Here is a 20,866-nt window from a genome sequence, read left to right as displayed (position 1 = left end):
TTACAGAACTTTATTATCCCAGAGAAAGCAATCAAAAGCACACATGTCGTTTAAAACGTTTTGGCAGTTGTAACTTTTCAAGCTTTTTGGTGACGCCGGTTTGTATACTTCCGATGTTCTTTTCAACTTCGAAATGTCGATGAGATTGTTCCCGACACTTTTACCCGGTGCAGTGGATCCATTGTGGTTTACTGTTGATAGACCATGTGACGATGAAAATGAACTATCAGAGCTTGAAGAAGAACAGAATATGTGGGTAAATGTCTGTATGAGAGCAGAAACATATGGGTGCGGGCTCGGGTAAACAAATGAGATCTGCGAGGCCAGTGAGGCCCGCGCTGGTAGACACGGTTACAAAAAAGACAGAATTTGTTATGAAAAGATTTGTACTTTATGTTGAAATATATATATTTGTAATCAGCTAGGTTTACTTGTTATTGGAATTATAACAATTGATACAATAAAAGCTTACTAGAAACAGAAACATGTATATATGTTTCTGCTAGAAATAAAGTAAATAGTTTGTAATAAAGAGGTAACGTTTTAATATAAGTATATTGTTATAGTAGAAAATCTAGTCCCTAGTTATAGAATAGGTTCATAAGTAAATCTAAAATAGTAAATACAGAAAGAAAATATATGTGCTCTTTTTAGAATTGCGTCCTCGTCGCAGATCTAGAGCCCGGTAACATTCTAAAAAGAATAGCTAAATGTTCACTACTCCCATAACAAATGGCGTCCAACGTGGATTTGTGAATACTGGTTCAGATCTACAGATGTCAGGATCTACGCGCATATGTGCATTAGAGAGACTTCCGTTTGCGGTTTCAACCGAGGCAACAGAGAGTGGTTGGCATGAGAAGACTGAGCAGTCAACACTTATGTTGTGATCACCTACTCACATTCCTCTCATACCTATATTTAAGACCATTAAAGGCGCACACTCCATACAAAGCTCTACTACTTTAAAGATACACACACCTTAAAATATAACATTACATTTTATGACTTATTTAAACAATTACAAAATATAACCCTGTTACACGAGAGTCGACTGGTCAGCCGTTTTTTAGCTCACCTGGTCCGAAGGACCAAGGTGAGCTTATGCCATACCGTGGCGTCCGTCGTCCGTCGTCCGTCGTCCGTCGGTTCCGTCCGTCCGTCCGTCCGTCAACAATCGACTTCTTCTCCATAACCGCTGGTCGGATTTCAACAAAATTTGACTGGTAGCATCCTTATGGGCTACTAACTGAAAATTGTACAAATGACGGGGCTGACCCCCCAGGGGCCTGAGGGGCGGGGCCAAAAGGGGTCAATTTGGCTATTTCCATATAAACGACTTCTTCTCTGAAACCAAGCATGGGATAGCACCCATAATGCAATGGTAGCATCCTTATAGGGTGGGGATTCAAAATTGTACAAATGATGGGGCTGACCCCCCAGGGGCCTGAGGGGCGGGGCCAAAAGGGGTCAATTTGGCTATTTCCATATAAACGACTTCTTCTCTGAAACCAAGCATGAGATAGCATCCATAATGCAATGGTAGCATCCTTATAGGGTGGGGATTCAAAATTGTACAAATGATGGGGCTGACCCCCCGGGGGCCTGAGGGGCGGGGTCAAATGGGGTCAATTTGGCTATTTCCATATAAACGACTTCTTCTCTGACTAAGCATGAGATAGCACTCATAATGCAATGGTAGTATCGTTATAGAGTGGGGATTAAAAATTGTACAAATGATGTGGCTGACCCCCCGGGGGCCTGAGGGGCGGGGCCAAAAGGGGTCAATTTGGCTATTTCCATATAAACGACTTCTTCTCTGAAACCAAGCATGGGATAGCACCCATAATGCAATGGTAGCATCCTTATAGGGTGGGGATTCAAAATTGTACAAATGATGGGGCTGACCCCCCGGGGGCCTGAGGGGCGGGGTCAAATGGGGTCAATTTGGCTATTTCCATATAAACGACTTCTTCTCTGAAACTAAGCATGAGATAGCACTCATAATGCAATGGTAGTATCTTTATAGGTTGGGGATTCAAAATTGTACAAATGATGTGGCTGACCCCCGGGGGGCCTGAGGGGCGGGGTCAAAAGGGGCCAATTTGGCTATTTCCATATAAACGACTTCTTCTCTGAAACTAAGCATGGTATAGCACCCATAATGCAATGGTGGCATCTTTATAGGGTGGGGATTCAAAATTGTGCAAATGATGGGGCTGACCCCCTGGGGGCCTGAGGGGCGGGGTCGAAAGTGGCCAATTTGGCAATTTCCATTTAAACGACTTCTTCTCTGAAACTAAGCACGGTATAGCACCCATAATACAATGGTAGTATCCTTATAGTGTGGGGATTCAAAATTGTGCAAATGATAGGGCTGACCCCCCGGGGGCCTGAGGGGCGGTGTCAAAAGTGGTCAATTTCCATATATATATGACTTTTTCTCTGCAACTTAACATGGGATTACGCTCATAATGCAATGGTTACATCCTTATAGGGTTTGGATTCAAAATTTTGCAAATGATTGGGCTGACCCCCCGGGGGCCTGAAGGGTGGGGTCAAAAGGGGTCAATTTAGCTATTTCCATATAAACGACTTCTTCTCTGCAACTAAGAATGGAAGAGCACTTATAGTGCAATGGTAGCATCCTTATAGGGTTGGGATTTGAAATTGTACAAATGATAGGGCTGACCCCCGGGGCCTTAGACGGCAATAGATGCGAGGTCAAAAAGGTCAATTAGGCTACTATTTTCATATAAATTACTTTGTCTCTGAACCTATGTATTGGATAGCATATTTGTATGGTATCAATAGCATCATTGTATGGTTGTGATTCAAAATTAAACTTTGGGAGTCAATTTTGCTTATTTTTCTAATTGTCAGAGTCTTGTGATAATTACTAACAAAAAACCAGGTGAGCGATACAGGCCCTCTGGGCCGTTTTTTTATCGGACGTTATTTTGCTGACTGTCGACTCTCATTTCCGAAAGGGTCATTTCCTTGATGCAGCTTCCGACGTCAGATGAAGGCGGAATGAAAAGTGCAATAATATCAATATTTATAGCTCAAACAGTGATAACATCGATGTGTACTTACAGTTTAGGTATTAATTATCCCATTTATATAGGAAAACCATAACTTGAGGCCTCATAAAATAGTATTTTAGCGGATTAGATATGATGAATCCTTTCAGTAACATTTTGACCTAGTTTTAAATATGGCGGCTGGTTACTACAAAAAACAGAACGTGAATTCAAGCGGGCAGAATGCAAGTAAAAGTAAAGGCAGATCAAGCGTTTTGGGGACTTTGCAATTCGTTTTTTCTATTTACCGGGTGGATCGCTTTCATCATGAAGTTTTGTCTGGGTCATGAAAGTTTACGTTAGGAAATGTAAATATTTGTTTTAGATGGATTTTACGGCTGATTTTGTTAAAAAACCTTGTTGATTTATGAAAAAGAGGTAGGTATTTGACATTGATACCGATTTAAATATGATTTAAACGTTTATATTGTCATAATCCAAACTTTGTAAAATGTTACCCTCAGCATCTGGTAAATGGCCTATAGGAAGTTAGAGGTTAGACACGATGTAATGTTCCAAAAGTGTCTCGTGCTATACCTCTAACATTGTTGGAGTAAATGTTCACATACTCTCACTAAAAGCTTGGGAGTAGAGACCTCGAGTTATCAGTCCTTAGCGCGGGCGCGGCTCGGGTAAACAAATGAGATCAGTGTTCAAAGTCCGTTCCAGTAGACACGATTACAAAAAAGCAGAATTTGTTTTGAAAAGAATGATACTTTATGTTGAAATATACACATTTGTTATCAGCTAGGTTTACTTGTTGTTGGAATTAATACAATAAAAGCTTACTTTCGAAATCATCTGCATAAAACCTTGAAACCCATCGCTTGAATTAGACTCACCAACTGAAATCGTCAATTTTACAAAGTTTTGAATCGTCTCAAGTAACATAACTTACACAGAAAGATACCTGATTAACACAAAGACAAATTGTGCAAAATATAATTTTAATGAATGTTGTCGTTAAGGAGAAAAGTGAAAATAACCAAAGCTCGGCGCGGCACAGGATACAAGATTTAGCCACCACTGAAACATATATACATATATTTTTCTAATGAGAGCGACGTGTAATACTGCCAGCATGGGCTGAGTAACAACTTTTCAAGGTTGACAATAACACGCATTTCCACATATCATTATCATGGATAACAGTCCTGCATATTGTAATGAATTTGACCAATCAGTTACATACAGGATTCTATGAAATGAATAGGCTTTGGATGGTGGGCTATTCAAATCGCCTTTCTTCAATGGTCTGTCTGTAAACAATGCTTGTTACCAACATTCTCAGAAATTACCCTAAAGGATCTCCCTCAAATTTCATTTATGGGTTCCCCTAGGGCCAAAGGAGTGTCATGCTGATTTTTAGACTGATCAGAAAAACAATATGGCCTCCAGCAGGCAGCCATCTCAGATTTTAGCAGTAGATATTTGTTACCTCTATTTCTTAGAAGGAACTGAAGGGATCTCTCCCAAATTTCATGTGTAGGTTTACTTATAGCTGCAATATTGTAGCTTAAAAGACTTTTAGACAGAAAATGTTGTCGTCTTTAGAGCTACAATTGGTGCCTATTACTGTTAATGGAACAAAGTAATGGTTATGCAAACCATTATTTAAAAGTTTGTGTGCATTTTATTGTACTTGTTTTATATCAGTTACCTACAGATGTACTAGGCAATAAAACTGAACCATATAAAATATCAAATTCTCAGCGAGACATTTTGTTTTTCATATACACATATGAAGACCTTTCCGCAGTGAATTTATACAGCAAGTCTACAAAGTATGAATTTGACGTTTTGTGAGCGGTACGGTAGATATTAAGAATGGTAGTTATGTTTGTTTTCGACAAAAATAATATATAAATGCTTGTATACGCACAAAATAATTGGAAACCTACAAAAAAGTATAGAAAATTGTGCCCGAGTGATTTCTGGAGGCACTGCTCACTAGGATACATAGGGACCAATTCGTACTCGGCCGAAAGGTAATGTAGGCCGGGTACGTATATTCGTTCTAGTTTATTAGGGCCCCAAGACTCCAAGAGTGTCATAATGATTTTAAAACTGATCGTAAAAATAATTGGCCGCAAGGCAACCATCTTGAATTTTGGCAGGTAATGTTTGTTAACGCTATTTCTCAGAAAGTACAGAAGGCATCTATCTCGAATTCCACATGTAGGATCTCCTACGGCCCTAGTTGTGCATTTTGCATTTTGGGATTAGAGTTCTGCATGGATTGTAACCAAATTTGGCCACAAACATCCTTGGAAAAAGGGGAACAGAACTTGTATAAATTTTGGCTCTGACCCCCAGGGGGCAGGAGGGGCGGGGCCCAGTAGGGGAAAAAAGGTAATTCCTATAAATCGCTACTTGTCCTAGAGTTCCTGCATGGATTGTAACCAAATTTAGCCAGAAACATCCTTGGCGGAGGGGGGAACAGAACTTGTATAAATTTTGGTATTGACCCCCTGGGGCCAGGAGGGGCGGGGCCCAATAGGGGAAATAGAGGTAAATCCTATAAATCACTACTTGTCCTAGAATTCTGCATGGATTTTAACCAAATATGGCCACAAACATCCTTGGGGGAAGGGAAACAGAAATTGTACTATATTTTGGCTCTGACCACCAGGGGCAGGTGGGGCAGGGCCCAGTAGAGGAAATAGAGGTAAATCGTATAAATCGCTACGTGTCTTAGAGTTCAGCATTGATTGTAACCAAATTTGGCCAGATATATCCTTGGGGGAAGGGGAACTTGCAACTCTAACCCCCTTGGGGCAGGATGAGCGGGGCCCAAAAGGGGAAATAGAGGTAAATCCTTTAAATCACTACTTGTCATAGAGTTCTGCATGGATTGTAACCAAATTTGGCCAGAAAGATCCTTAGGGGAAGGGGAACAGAACTTGTATAAATTTTGGTATTGACCCCCCGGGGCCAGGAGGGGCGGAGCCCAATAGGGGAAATAGAGGTAAAGCCTATAAATCCCTACTTGTCCTAGAGTTCTCCATGGATTGTAACCAAATTTGGCCACAAACATCCTTGGGGTTAACAGAATTCGTATATATTTTGGCTTTGACCCCCTGGAGCAGAAAGAGTGGGGCCCAATATGAGAATTAGAGGTAAATATTCAAATTCCTTCAGAAAAAAAACAATGAACCTGTATTCAGAACATTCTTAGCCATTACAAACCAGGTGAACGATACAGGCCCTCTGGGCCTCTTGTTTTATATACACGACCAAGGATTTATAAGTGAGAAGGATTTGTCACTCTGTGCTTTGGCGGAATACGTCGTGAGCGCTTTTGTTTGTGCACTGACCGTGGCAATGAATTTTTCTTTTGATGTCAGCTAGCGCAACCTACGATGTAGTTTGCATGCCAGACATACTGTCTTATTTTCTAAAGCAGGCCGTTATATCATGAGTTGTACATGTCATTTTTTTTTTAATGAAAATTTATTATTTTTAAGACATTTCTTCTAAATCTTCCGTCCTTAACTTAAAACAAGGACTAGACATCATGAAATTTATTAATCTTTACATTGATGTTTAGATTTGACTCGATAAGACAAGTAGTTGTTGAGAAAAATTGTTTTTATTCCCGTTTCATAGGTGTCATAGTAATGTAAAGAGGCAGTGACAAATCCCTCTTATAAATCCTTGTCCAAATTGGCTAGTTAATACCAGTGGAGACGGGCTCTCATAGATTGATGTACCTAATAACAATGTTGTCTTATCCTTCCTAGTTGGAGAGTATTGCAAAGAAAGACAGTAACATCATACCAATTGGGAAAACTGCAGTTGAGGTAATACAAAAACATGAAGTCAGAAGCTTAACTTTGTAGTATTGAAGTACATTATATGTAACATGTAATTATATTAATATTAAGAACAAGAAGAAAAGTGCCAAGAATTTTAAAAGCAAACCTTAATGCAACAACAGCAGTGCTAGTCTGCCACATTGGTGATTCTTGGTCATTTACCTATATATTTTAATTTTGAGATTGCAAATGAATGGAACAATCACGCAGGGTTTCATTACTACATTTATGTAAAGACAGCGTTAAATTATTGAAAGGAACTCAGTTTCTTTTAGTATTAATTAATTGCACCATACTTTTTTTAGCTCACCTGGTCCGAAGGACCAAGGTGAGCTTATGCCATACCGTGGCGTCCGGCGTCCGTCGTCCGTCGTCCGTCGTCCGTCGTCCGTCGTCCGTGCCGTCCCCGTCCGTCAACAATCGACTTCTTCTCCATAACCGCTGGTCGGATTTCAACAAAAATTTGGCTGGTAGCATCCTTATGGGCTACTAACTGAAAATTGTACAAATGATGGGGCTGACCCCCCAGGGGCCTGAGGGGGGGGCCAAAAGGGGTCAATTTGGCTATTTCCATATAAACGACTTCTTCTCTGAAACCAAGCATGGGATAGCACCCATAATGCAATGGTAGCATCCTTATAGGGTGGGGATTCAAAATTGTACAAATGATGGGCTGACCCCCCGGGGGCCTGAGGGGCGGGGTCAAATGAGGTCCATTTGGCTATTTCCATATAAACGACTTCTTCTCTGAAACCAAGCATGGGATAGAACCCATAATGCAATGGTAGCATCCTTATAGGGGGGGGATTCAAAATTGTACAAATGATGGGGCTGACCCCCCGGGGGCCTGAGGGGCGCGGTCAAATGGGGTCAATTTGGCTATTTCCATATAAACGACTTCTTCTCTGAAACTAAGCATGAGATAGCACTCATAATGCAATGGTAGTATCGTTATAGGGTAGGGATTAAAAATTGTACAAATGATGTGGCTGACCCCCCGGGGGCCTGAGGGGCGGGGTCAAAAGGGGTCAATTTGGCTATTTCCATATAAACGACTTCTTCTCTGAAACCAAGCATGGGATAGCACCCATAATGCAATGGTAGCATCCTTATAGGTTGGGGATTCAAAATTGTACAAATGATGGGGCTGACCCCCAGGGGGCCTGAGGGGCGGGGTCAAAAGGGGCCAATTTGGCTATTTCCATATAAACGACTTCTTCACTGAAACTAAGCATGGTATAGCACCCATAATGCAATGGTAGCATCTTTATAGGGTGGGGATTCAAAATTGTGGAAATGATGGGGCTGACCCCCAGGGGGCCTGAGGGGCGGGGTCGAAAGTGGCCAATTTGGCTATTTCCATATAAACGACTTCTTCTCTGAAACTAAGCACGGTATAGCACCCATAATACAATGGTAGTATTCTTATAGTGTGGGAATTCAAAATTGTGCAAATGATAGGGCTGAACCCCCAGGGGGCCTGAGGGGCGGGGTCAAAAGTGGTCAATTTGGCTATTTCCATATAAACGACTTCTTCTCTGAAACTAAGCATGGTATAGCACCCATAATGCAATGGTAGCATCTTTATAGGGTGGGGATTCAAAATTGTGGAAATGATGGGGCTGACCCCCAGGGGGCCTGAGGGGCGGGGTCGAAAGTGGCCAATTTGGCTATTTCCATATAAACGACTTCTTCTCTGAAACTAAGCACGGTATAGCACTCATAATACAATGGTAGTATTCTTATAGTGTGGGAATTCAAAATTGTGCAAATGATATAGGGCTGAACCCCCGGGGGCCTGAGGGGCGGGGTCAAAAGTGGTCAATTTTCCATATAAATGACTTTTTTTCTGCAACTTAACATGGGATTACGCTCATAATGCAATGGTTACATCCTTATAGGGTTTGGATTCAAAATTTTGCAAATGATGGGGCTGACCCCCCTGGGGCCTGAAGGGTGGGGTCAAAAGGGGTCAATTTAGCTATTTCCATATAAATGACTTCTTCTCTGCAACTAAGAATGGAAGAGCACTTATAATGCAATGGTAGCATCCTTATAGGGTTGGGATTTGAAATTGTACAAATGATGCGAGGTCAAAAGGTCAATTAGGCTACTATTTTCATATAAATTACTTTGTCTCTGAACCTATGTATTGGATAGCATATTTGTATGGTATCAATAGCATCATTGTATGGTTGTGATTCAAAATTAAACTTTGGGAGTCAATTTTGCTTATTTTTCTAATTGTCTGAGTCTTGTGATAATTACTAACGAAAAACCAGGTGAGCGATACAGGCCCTCTGGGCCTCTTGTTTCTTTTCATTTTGAACCAAATATAGTAATTTATAAGGTATTTTGTGTGGAATAGAATACAAATATTGATAAGATTGTATGATATTGTCAAGTCAATGAAAATTTCTTTCTTTTGTTATAACAGAATCTAGAAGATGAAGAAGAAGACGAGGAAGATGATGAAGGAGATGATGATGATGAAAGTGATACAAATGATGATGACCTTGACATAGATATGCTTGATGAAAGAGATTCAGGAGACGATGCAGGTATGGCAATAGATTAGCTAGCCACCAGATGCTAAGTTGCATTGTTGATAACATTTTCTTCAAAGATATACTCAATATTAGAAACTAGAAACCCAGAAGTAGGCTTCAGATGTACAGCCGTACTCCATTTGGGATTCATATGCATCAAAACTAGAATGAATATACAGAAAGTAAATATGAAAATTACATCTATGCATTGCCAGCTGGCCTGAGTGATTTAAGGATGAACCATATTTATGAAGTGGAAAAAAATAACCACCAACAATCAGTATCTGGCAATCTCTCCATTTGGGCTTCAACTATGTTATCCACAGGTGAACGATGTGTTTGGACACATTGACCACTAGGCCATGTTGACTATCTTTTACACTTTCAAATACACATAACAGGTAAGGAATTAGCTTGAAATATTGAACCATCTGTTCCAGAAGGAGCGGCAGTGGTGGCTAAGTGGTTAAGATGTCTTGGTCACAACTTTAATTTAAATTCCATTTAGACCAGTTGCCAGGCACTGACTCTTGGTTGGTGGTTTTTCAACAGGTACTCTGGCTTTCCTCCTCCATTTAAATCTGGCATGTCCTTAAATGACTCTGGCTGTTAATAGGCCTTTTAACAAATCAAACCAAGCCAAGAAGGAAACCTTGTTTGAAAATACAGAATATATATATTATAATGAAATAATTTTCTATATTATTTGTTGTATTGCAGGGTAATGTTATGCTGTTATGAAGACAAAAACTCTGACACTGTAAAATGTTGATTTAAAAGCTAAAAGTGACACATCTTTATTGGATGGTATTCCAACTGAGATGGATTGTTACAGATTTCTATTGGAAGGTACTGCGACTGAAATGGATTGTTACAGATTTCTACTGGAAGGTACTCTGACTGAGATGGATTATTACAGATTTCTATTGGAAGGTACTCCGACTGAGATGGATTGTTATAGATTTCTATTGGAAGGTACTCGGACTGAGATGGATTGTTATTGATTTCTATTGGAAGGTACTCTGACTGAGATGGATTGTTACAGATTTCTATTGGAAGGTACTGCGACTGAGATGGATTGTTACAGATTTCTACTGGAAGGTACTCTGACTGAGATGAATTATTACAGATTTCTATTGGAAGGTACTCTATTGGAAGGTACTCCGACTGAGATGGATCAAAAATTAAAACTGTAATTGATAAAACGTCTTGCACTTGTGTACCTTTGTAGTCACTACCCATTTTGATAGCAAGGATGCAGTAGTCCAGTGACTGCCACTGGGGCAACAGAGTACATGTAACTTAGGTATGTTTTACCAAATCACTGTTCTAGTATCTATTTACGTTATTAATGTGTACATGTGTGAAGACAGTTTGATTGTTATAAGTATGGAAGACGTGAGAATGGCATGATGTGGAAACATACTTAAATACATGAGTGACTGTATTCCTGACATTATATAAAACATTTTGTCATAAATGTTATCATTGTTTGTTTTTTTCTTTAATAGTTTAAAGTAAGAGTTCAACTAGTCATAATAAGTTGGTCATAAATACAATTACTGTATCATCCTTTTTAAGTTTCAACAAAGTTTGAGTTTAGCCAAACAGTAATTTGAATATTGAAAAAGATAAGTTTTCATTTACATTGTTTTCTGACGTTCGACTATCATTTTATTACCTTCTCAATTTCTCTATCCAGATACACTTTATTGTACCGAAGTTGATGAAAATAATCTATGGGTAATATTGTATAGGTACAAATATATGTAAACTGTACCTTATTTTTATCTCCTTGTGCAGTAATTTCAAAGTGAGCTAAGAAGAGTTATTAGCAATTTAACATTCATTTCATCCTGTGAAGTGAAGTATCCATAATAGATGAGAATTGTATTATTATGTCCAGTTTGCGATCATTTGATTATATAAGAACAATTTGATAAGATAATAATTATTAATGATCAGCATTTTCCAATTAAGTTTTCAGTTTGTTAATATGTAAATAGGTATGTTTAATTTTTGCATTGTAAAATTGAAAATTCAATTTAGAATGTATTTCAGATAATTGTATCTTTTAAATTAACACAAATTTGCTTTTATTCGGTAAATTTTCAAGAAAATTGAACCAAGACTTTAATTGTCAATATGTAGTATTTTAAGCAAAACTTTGGACAAACATACATGTTCGAGTTGGAACCCAAGTTTTGTTGTAATATGTACGTATACTTGTATTTTGAGCTTGATCTAAATCCAATATGGCTATCTGGCATCCATCTTGAATTTGTGAATTATGTTATTGATATTCCACTGAAAGTAATTCATAAATTTTCATTTTAACAGGCAGATTCCCACTGAACCCTATTTGTACTGGTCGGGTTGGGGTCAATTACATTGCGATGTAATTAATTACAATTACTTGGTCAAAAACTCAATTACAATTACTCAGTTTTGTAAAGTAATTAATTACAATTACACATTACATTTTCTTGATATGTTTATTTTTGACAACATACACACATTTGTATAGTCATATATATATCTGTATATATATATACAATGAAGCATGAGTATAAGATATAATATATACAATATAGCATGTATACATATATAAGTCACTATCATTAAATTCTGATAGAACACATGCTTTACACCGCAAGTTACAATTGATTACTGGTGGGGTGTATTAGTTTTACATGTAGGTCCAATAAGAATGTACATTATTATAAACGTTTCATACCCTGATGATGATAAAATGCAATTCAAAAATATGAATACCTGGTACAGTACCAGGCATTCGTATTTTTGGCGAGGGTCACCTCGCCATTGTAATCGTGGTTGCAAAATTCTCTTACAGTCAATTTCCTCAATATGATTGGCTTAGAAATTGCTCGCAGATACTAGCGCTCCTAGCGGCAGTGTATTCAACAACTTTGATTTTACCGGGAATTTTAAATAGCAAATTTTGAATATGAAAGTTACTGAAATAAAGCGTATCTGTAACGTTGAAATAGGAATGGTACAGTACCAGGCATTCGTATTTTTGAATTTGATTTTTTCATCATCAGAGTCTGAAAATTATCATCAGACAGTCTGTTTCTGTCTGGTTGGAATACTTTGGCAGAAACACTAAACAATCTCTCCACTGGAGCTGAAGTGGCTGGTATAGCTAAGTATATATATATTTGCTTGCTAAAATAGACAAATTTGAAAATCGGCAAGAATTAGCGTTCCAGAACTTAAATAGGTCATAACATGTCTCTGTGCAATCTTCACCAATGTACCTGTAGATGTCTACTTCATTGAATATAAGACCTGAGTTGTGTCTCTTTCTAGTGAGGATGTAGTGGTAAGAAAACTGAAAAAGTTGTCTATTTTAATTTTTTTGGCAGGGGGGCGGTTGAAGACTAATCTGAAAAAAGTCATAGTTTTAACACCGAAACATGTTCAGTATTTGACACTTACGTAAGTAGTGTATTAGGTTATGCATGTGAAGTATGGGGTTTTCATAGAGCACTTGAGGTTGAAAAAGTACATGTTAGTTTTTGTAAAAGAATTCTAGGCGTCGGTAAAAACACTTGTAACGATGTTGTGTATACTATGAGTTAGGTAGATTGCCTATGCATATTATCCGGAAAATGAAAATATTGAAATACTGGGTAAAACTTAAAGAAACCGATAATTGTATATTAAAAGCATGTTATGAGCAAAGAATATTAGATAATGATGATTGGATCAGCTAGGATTGGGGTATTTGTGGAATAGTACGTATGAGAGTAATCTTGTATATAAACTAATTGAACAAAAATTTTATGACGTATGTACTCAAGAAATTTTATACAGAATACAGAATTCCTCAAAAGGAATTTTATATTTTGAGGAATTTTATATCAACATCTAGTAGACAATTTTGGTTTACAATATTATTAAAAGAAACCCATTGATCAAAAGTATAAAAGCAGTATTACAAGTATACGATTAAGTGGTCATAAGTTAAATATAGATAGTGGTAGGTTTCAAAATGTAGCACGTCCTAATAGAAACTGTACAGTTTGTAATATCAATGATATAGAAGATGAGTTTCACTTTATCCTTAAATGTCCTTTTTATACCCAACTACGAATTAGATATCTGAAACCTTATTATTTTTATCATCCAAGTGTGTTCAAACTCGTTCAATTACTCAGTGTAAATAATGTTTAAGTTTTAAATAATCTCGGAAAATTTTTAAAACTTGCATTCCAGAAACGTTCTCAGTCTCTTAATACACCGTAACTGTATAGTATCTGATGTATAATAATTGTGTGCTAAAGTTTGTGTTTTATTGTATACAATCACTCTCCTATACATGTTTAAAATATTCAATATGTATTAAAATTGTACTTTGTGTCTTATAAGCCGCAAGGCTTACGGAAATGAACAAATTGAAATTGAATTGAGTTATAATCAATATTTTTGCCTTCATTAGATATGCTAATTAGGTGATCAACAGGTGTTGGGTCCAATTCTGTTTCTCATATACATTAACGATTTCCATCAATACATGCAGTACAGCACACTAAGACTATTCGCAGACGACAGTATTATATACAAAACAATAAACAACAAAGACGACACAATAAAACTACAGAAAGATCTGGACGCAGCAGCACAATGGGAAACAGACTGGCTAATGAAATTTCACCCAGATAAATGCAACATAATCAGTGTTACACCAAAACGCAACAAAATACACCACAACTACACACTCCACAATCACACACTCGAGCAAGTAAACTCAAGCAAATATCTAGGACTAACACTACAAAAAAACCTAAAATGGGACATGCACATAAATAATATCACCGCAAATGCAAACAGATCACTAGGGTTTTTAAAGCGCAACTTAAAAATTAATTCACCACACATAGAAGCACACGCATACAAAGCACTAGTTCGACCCAAACTGAAATACTGCTCTTCCATATGGGACCCCCACAACACACACCAAATTCAACAGATAGAAAAAACACAACGCAGAGCAGCAAGATATGTTCACAACAAATATCACGACACCAGTTCAGTTACAAACATGATACATCAACTCAACTGGCCAACACTACAGACACGACGGCTACACACAAGATTGATACTTTTCTACAAAATAATACACAATATAGTTGCCGTCGAATACCAGACCATACTCATACCAGTAGACCACAGAACCAGACACTCCAATCCACACTGCTTCAGACAAATCTCTGCTGCAAAGGACACATACAAATACTCATTTTTCCCACAAACAATAACACAATGGAATCTCCTCCCTGTAGCAGCAGTACAATGCACTGCACTCGAGGACTTCAAGGCACATATTTCCAACGTAGCCCTTGAAGCCCTCACAAAATAGTTCTGCACCAAGGATTTATAAGAGAGAAGGATTCGTGACTGTCTCTTTACATTACTAAACACCACGCGAGACGCCGATGAACCGGGAATAAAAACCGTTTTTCTCAACAAATACTTGTCTTATCGAGTCAAACGAAACACCATTGTAAAGTTTATTAAATTTCACGACGTATATTACTTGCTTTAAAGACGGATTATTAAGAGGATATGTCTTAAATTTTCGTTAAAAATAATCGACAGCTCATGAAATGACGGCCCCGCTTCAGAAAGTAAGACGGTAACCCTCGCACCCGCAAGCTACATCAAAGGCTGCGCCGGCGGATATCAAAGGAAAATCAGTCGTCGCCCAACGTCACGGTCAGTGCACAAACAAAAAGCGCCTGCCTTGGACTTCCCAAAACCCAGTGTGACTTATCCTTCTCATATACGTCCTTGTTCTGCACACACCTTTTATCTATATAATCACAAATCTAATCCTTTCACTTGCACCCCTACAGGTCCCCCGTGACATAATCGTCATACTTTGACGGCGTCCCGTACACATAAGAAGAAGAAGAAGAATTAGGTGATCAACAGGTGTTATGTAAGCTAGACATTTGTGAGTTGTAATCACATGCTTTGTGTTCACACCTCACACCTGTATATTGCCTGAAGGGTAAACTACAGGTAAAACAGGTACAAAGGTAGTTATACCATGGTCACTGCCTCACATTTGTTGAATTGTTACTTGTTTAAATTTCTATATCGCCAAATAAATGTGATACATTCATTAATCTTAGTATTAGACATTAGTAAATATATATGTGTAATTGAAAAGTAATTAAAATGTAATTGTTAATTACACATTTTTAGAATGTAATTAATTACAATTACATGTAATTGAAATATTTCTTATATTACAAATTACACTCAATTACTTGAAAAAATGTAATTAATTGCAATTAATTACTATTACATTTTTAATTACCCCAACCCTGGTGCTGGTTATGGATTTTGAGTCTTATCTGAAATAAAATTGGCCAACAGGCGGCCATTTTAAATTTGTTTTGTGAAATCTGATATCAGAATTTCTCAAAAAGTACTTGGTGGAACTAAACCAAACATGACAGCTACATATACACACATGAAAAACTACGTTTCATTCACTCGTCGCTAAAGAAGGGCTTAAAACTACTGCACTAGGCATCAATAAGCGCACGAAGAACTACATCTGCAATATGCAAAGAAGCACACAAAACAACTACAACTGCACTGGGTAAAGAAGCGGACGAAACAGTAACAACTGCACTAGGTAAAGAAGCGCACGAAACAATTACAACTGCACTAAGTAAATAAGCGCACGAAACAACTACAACTGCACTGGGTAAAGAAACAATCACAACTGCACTGTGTAAAGATTCACACGAAACAATTACAACTGCATTGGGTAAAGAAGCACACGAATCAATTACAACTGCACTGGGTAAAGAAGTACACGAAACAACTACAACTGCACTGGGTAAAGAAGCGCACGAAACAACTACAACTGCACTGGGTAAAGAAGCGCACGAAACAACTACAACTGCTCTGGGTAAAGAAGCGCACGAAACAACTACAAATGCACTGGGTAAAGAAGCACACGAAACAACTACAACTGCACTGGGTAAAGAAACGCACGAAACAATTACAACTGTACTAGGTAATGAAGTGCGCGAAACAATTACAACTGCGCTGGGTAAAGAAGCACACAAAACAATTACAACTGCACTGGGTAAAGAAGCGCACGAAACAATTACAACTGCGCTGTGTAAAGAAGCACACGAAACAATTATAACTTCACTGGGTAAAGAAGCACACGAAACAACTACAACTGCGCTGTGTAAAGAAGTACAAGAAACAATTACAACTGTACTAGGTAATGAAGTGCGCGAAACAATTACAAATGCGCTGTGTAAAGATGTGAACGAAACAATTACAACTGCACTAAGTAAAGAAGCGCACGAAACAATTACAACTGTTCTAGGTAAAGAAGCGCACAAAACAACTACAACTGCATTGGGTAAAGAAGCGCACGAAACAATTACAACTGCACTAAGTAAAGAAGCGCACGAAACAATTACAACTGCACTGGGTAAAGAAGCGCACGAAACAATTACAATTGCACTGGGTAAAGAAGCACACGAAACAATTACAACTGCACTGTGTAAAGATTCACACGAAACAACTACAACTGCACTGGGTAAAGAAGCGCACGAAACAATTACAACTGCACTGGGTAAAGAAGCACACGAAACAATTACAACTGCACTGTGTAAAGATTCACACGAAACAACTACAACTGCACAAGGTGAAAAAGCACACGAAACAATTACAACTGCACTGGGTAAAGAATCACACGAAACAACTACAATTGCACTGGGTAAAGAAGTACACGAAACAACTACAACTGCATTGGGTAAAGAAGCACACAAATCAATTACAACTGCACTGGGTAAAGAAGTACACGAAACAACTACAACTGCACTGGGTAAAGAAGCGCACGAAACAACTACAACTGCACTGGGTAAAGAAGCGCACGAAACAACTACAACTGCACTAAGTAAAGAAGCGCACGAAACAACTACAATTACAACTGCATTGGGTAAAGAAGCACACAAATCAATTACAACTGCACTGGGTAAAGAAGTACACGAAACAACTACAACTGCACTGGGTAAAGAAGCGCACGAAACAACTACAACTGCTCTGGGTAAAGAAGCGCACGAAACAACTACAAATGCACTGGGTAAAGAAGTACACGAAACAACTACAACTGCGCTGTGTAAAGAAGCACACGAAACAATTATAAATTCACTGGGTAAAGAAGTACACGAAACAACTACAACTGCGCTGGGTAAAGAAGCGCACGAAAAAAATATTACTGCACTAAGTAAAGAAGCGCACGAAACAACTACAACTGCAATGGGTAAAGAAGCGCACGAAACAACTACAACTGCGCTGTGTAAAGAAGCACACGAAACAATTACAACTGCACTAAGTAAAGAAGCGCACGAAACAACTACAACTGCACTGGGTAAAGAAGCGCACGAAACAACTACAACTGCACTGTGTAAAGAAGCACACGAAAAAAATACAACTGCGCTGTGTAAAGAAGCACACGAAACAATTACAACTGTACTAGTTAAAGAAGCGCACGAAACAATTACAACTGCACTAAGTAAAGAAGCGCACGAAACAACTACAACTGCACTGTGTAAAGAAGCACACGAAACAATTACAACTGTACTAGTTAAAGAAGCGCACGAAACAATTACAACTGCACTAAGTAAAGAAGCGCACGAAACAACTACAACTGCACTTGGTATAGATGCGCACGAAACAATTACAACTGTACTAGGTAAAGAAGTACACGAAACAATTACAACTGCACTAGTTAAAGAAGCGCACGAAACAATTACAACTGCACTAAGTAAAGAAGCGCACGAAACAACTACAACTGCACTTGGTATAGATGCGCACGAAACAATTACAACTGTACTAGGTAAAGAAGTACACGAAACAATTACAACTGCACTAAGTAAAGAATCATACGAAACAACTACAATTGCACTGGGTAAAGAATTTCACGAAAAAACTACAACTGCACTAGATGAAGCACACACGAAACAACTACAACTGCAATGGGTAAAGATGCGCACGAAACAACAACAACTGCACTAGAAGGGCACAAAATAACTAAATGCACTAGGTAAAGAAGCACACGAAACAACTATATCTGCATTGGGTAAAGAAGCACACGAAACAATTACAACTGCATTGGGTAAAGATGCGCACGAAACAACTACAACTGCATTGGGTAAAGAAGCAAACGAAACAATTACAACTGCACTGGATATAGATGCGCACGAAACAACTCTTACCTGCACTCATCGCTACAATCGTGCGCGAAAAAAAACCTTCACTAACAACCAAAATGTGCCGAAACAACGTACACGCATGCAATTGCACCCGACAGTTTATCAGGGAATGTACGTTTATGTTAATCTACTAGTCTAGTCCGCTAAACCTGCATATATTATTAGGCTTTTTTAATTTTTTTTTTTTTTTTGCCTAATATATAGTCAGCTCGCGGTACCTCTTAAAAATGTGAAATCGTAGGCCAGATTTGGCCTACGCTACGTCAGCGGTATATTTCTAATATATCGTCCATGCAATGCCGGGAAAACATACACATACCTATATATTGGGATCTTATGTACTCCACAGCCCCCATGTTACATCCCATTTATGAAATTAAACAACTCGGCACAATGAAATACTTCCGAGACCCTTCTATTTCACACATTTGTAATGGCCGCCGTATACACATTTAGTAGAGCAAACGGCAGCCAATCAATCAAGCTACTGCCGTAACAACTAACTATATATTAGGCAAAAAAAAATAAAATAAAAAAGCCTAATAATATAGGCAGGTTTAGCGGACTACTACTAGTCCAGTAAAGATGGGTTATTACCAAAATAATTGCAACAGATTTTTTTTGTTTGTTTTTCATACAGATCTGACTTTGTTTTATACAAGAAAAAAGTCGCCACAAATAAAAATTTGGGAAAGCGTTTTTCTTGACCCCCCAAAAATAAAAAAATAGGGATATTTGCATAATTTGCCAACTTTGAAGCCAAATATAAACTTACATGGGTATCATGAGATACTAGAAAATTAGTGTATGGCAAGAAAGTTATAAGGACAGCACAGATTGCCAAAAACATAAGTTGAAATCAACACAGGGAAAAAGTATGACAACATGAAAATTGCATAATTATGTCCTTGTAACAGCCAAATACAGTGGAACTCGGTTAATACGAACTCGAAGGGACCGAAATAAAACTTCGAGTTATCCGAGTGTTCGAATTAAGCGAGTTCTCATGTCTACTGACGATATCTTTACTTGGTGTATCTAGACTAGTTCCATGTCGTAAAATGATGTATGCTTTTGTTGGATTGTTAAGATAAAAAATTGTTATCTTCAACAATACCATTGGTGATAAAGGCTTTAACAGTAAAACATTTTACTTTCACTACCTGAGATAACATGGTTGCTCAAAGTTGGTCTTTTTGCCTTTTCCAAGGATATTTGGAAGTCCACATTGAATAATATGTCTTTTTTATTCAAGAATTATTCAGTAAGTACCGTCTTAAGTGTTAAGATAGTTATTAATTCAGATTCTATGTAGGCTATACTCACCTAAAAGAGACAACTATATCAAGATATCCCCATATATAAAAGAAGTGAGGTTGATCAAATCCTCATTTAGTGCCAATTTGACTAAACTTCTCTAATTGACTATGTCCTTAAGTTGAAATATCAAAAATGTGAATATTTATTTTGTGACTAATCAGATTGCAAAATCATTTGGCAGATACTACATGTACCACCATAATGGAGCGTTATTTATAAAGTAAGATTGGAGTTTGTTTTTTTATCAAATATTTGAATAGGTCAGTTTTTCATTTTTCCATAATGGAACCGGATGGGAATTACATAATTTTCAATGAAATAAAGGAATAAAATAAAAGTGAAATTTCAATTTTATAGCTGAAAATCAACACAGTTCTGATTTATTTACTGGCAAACTTTTATGACAAACGAATAAAGCATATTCGAAAAATTAAGATTTATGTATTGCAGATTTATGGACTTAGACATATTTTGGTAGTCAGCCAAATTAACGTCATAGGAAGTTTTTACTACTAAATAAGATGTGCAGATTCACACCGTTTTTACAACAAATGATCCAAATGATAAGTACAAAATACACAAAAAAGGATATAACATATTTGGAAGCATTCGCTTTTTTATTTTCCGAAATATTAACTACCAAAAAAGGTGTTTTGCCACAAATCTGAGTACGTGTATAAAAACACTTCAAATTGGCACGATCAGTCAACTTGACAGATTAATATGTTTTTTTCTAGCTTATGTATTATCGATCATGCATTTATATCAAAGAAAAAGTAATTCTTTAAGACATAAAACATAAACTGATATTGTTC

At 37.7% G+C, this 20,866-nt stretch overlaps 2 protein-coding genes across 5 annotated transcripts; both read left to right on the top strand.

Moving 5' to 3' along the window:
* The first annotated feature begins 3 nt into the window (after positions 1-3).
* LOC138328063 (anaphase-promoting complex subunit 15-like) lies at positions 4-10,935 on the top strand. Of its 4 annotated transcripts, none has more exons than XR_011209159.1 (5): positions 4-256; positions 6,827-6,886; positions 9,339-9,462; positions 10,171-10,383; positions 10,609-10,935. XR_011209159.1 is itself a non-coding variant. In XM_069274667.1 (4 exons), the coding sequence occupies exons 1-4, from the start codon at positions 134-136 to the stop codon at positions 10,173-10,175; spliced, it is 312 nt and encodes a 103-aa protein (XP_069130768.1). In that variant the 5' UTR covers positions 4-133; the 3' UTR covers positions 10,176-10,594. The 4 variants fall into 4 exon arrangements, 1 of the variants encoding a protein (XP_069130768.1); XR_011209158.1 differs by having other exon boundaries at positions 10,171-10,425; XR_011209157.1 differs by having other exon boundaries at positions 10,171-10,467.
* A 3,804-nt stretch (positions 10,936-14,739) lies between these two features.
* On the top strand, positions 14,740-18,534 carry LOC138327129 (fap1 adhesin-like). Its single transcript, XM_069273112.1, has 2 exons — positions 14,740-14,809; positions 16,232-18,534. Exons 1-2 carry the CDS (start codon positions 14,740-14,742, stop codon positions 18,532-18,534), a joined length of 2,373 nt encoding a protein of 790 aa, XP_069129213.1.
* Positions 18,535-20,866: the final 2,332 nt, after the last annotated feature.

Source organism: Argopecten irradians, chromosome 7 (assembly GCF_041381155.1).
Source record: "Argopecten irradians isolate NY chromosome 7, Ai_NY, whole genome shotgun sequence".
Lineage (NCBI taxonomy): Eukaryota > Metazoa > Mollusca > Bivalvia > Pectinida > Pectinidae > Argopecten > Argopecten irradians.
The sequence above is the reverse complement of the archived record's forward strand: the minus strand, read 5'-3'. Positions and strand labels throughout refer to the sequence as shown.

Excerpts from the sequence above, each read along its gene's own strand:
- LOC138328063 (XM_069274667.1), top strand. The coding sequence starts at position 134 with ATGTCGATGAGATTGTTCCCGACACTTTTACCCGGTGCAGTGGATCCA. Across the intron at positions 257-6,826 it reads AAGAAGAACAGAATATGTGG|TTGGAGAGTATTGCAAAGAA; the intron begins GTAAATGTCTGT and ends TATCCTTCCTAG. Across the intron at positions 6,887-9,338 it reads TTGGGAAAACTGCAGTTGAG|AATCTAGAAGATGAAGAAGA; the intron begins GTAATACAAAAA and ends TTGTTATAACAG.
- LOC138327129 (XM_069273112.1), top strand. The coding sequence starts at position 14,740 with ATGGAATCTCCTCCCTGTAGCAGCAGTACAATGCACTGCACTCGAGGA. Across the intron at positions 14,810-16,231 it reads TCAAGGCACATATTTCCAAC|ATTCACACGAAACAATTACA; the intron begins GTAGCCCTTGAA and ends CACTGTGTAAAG.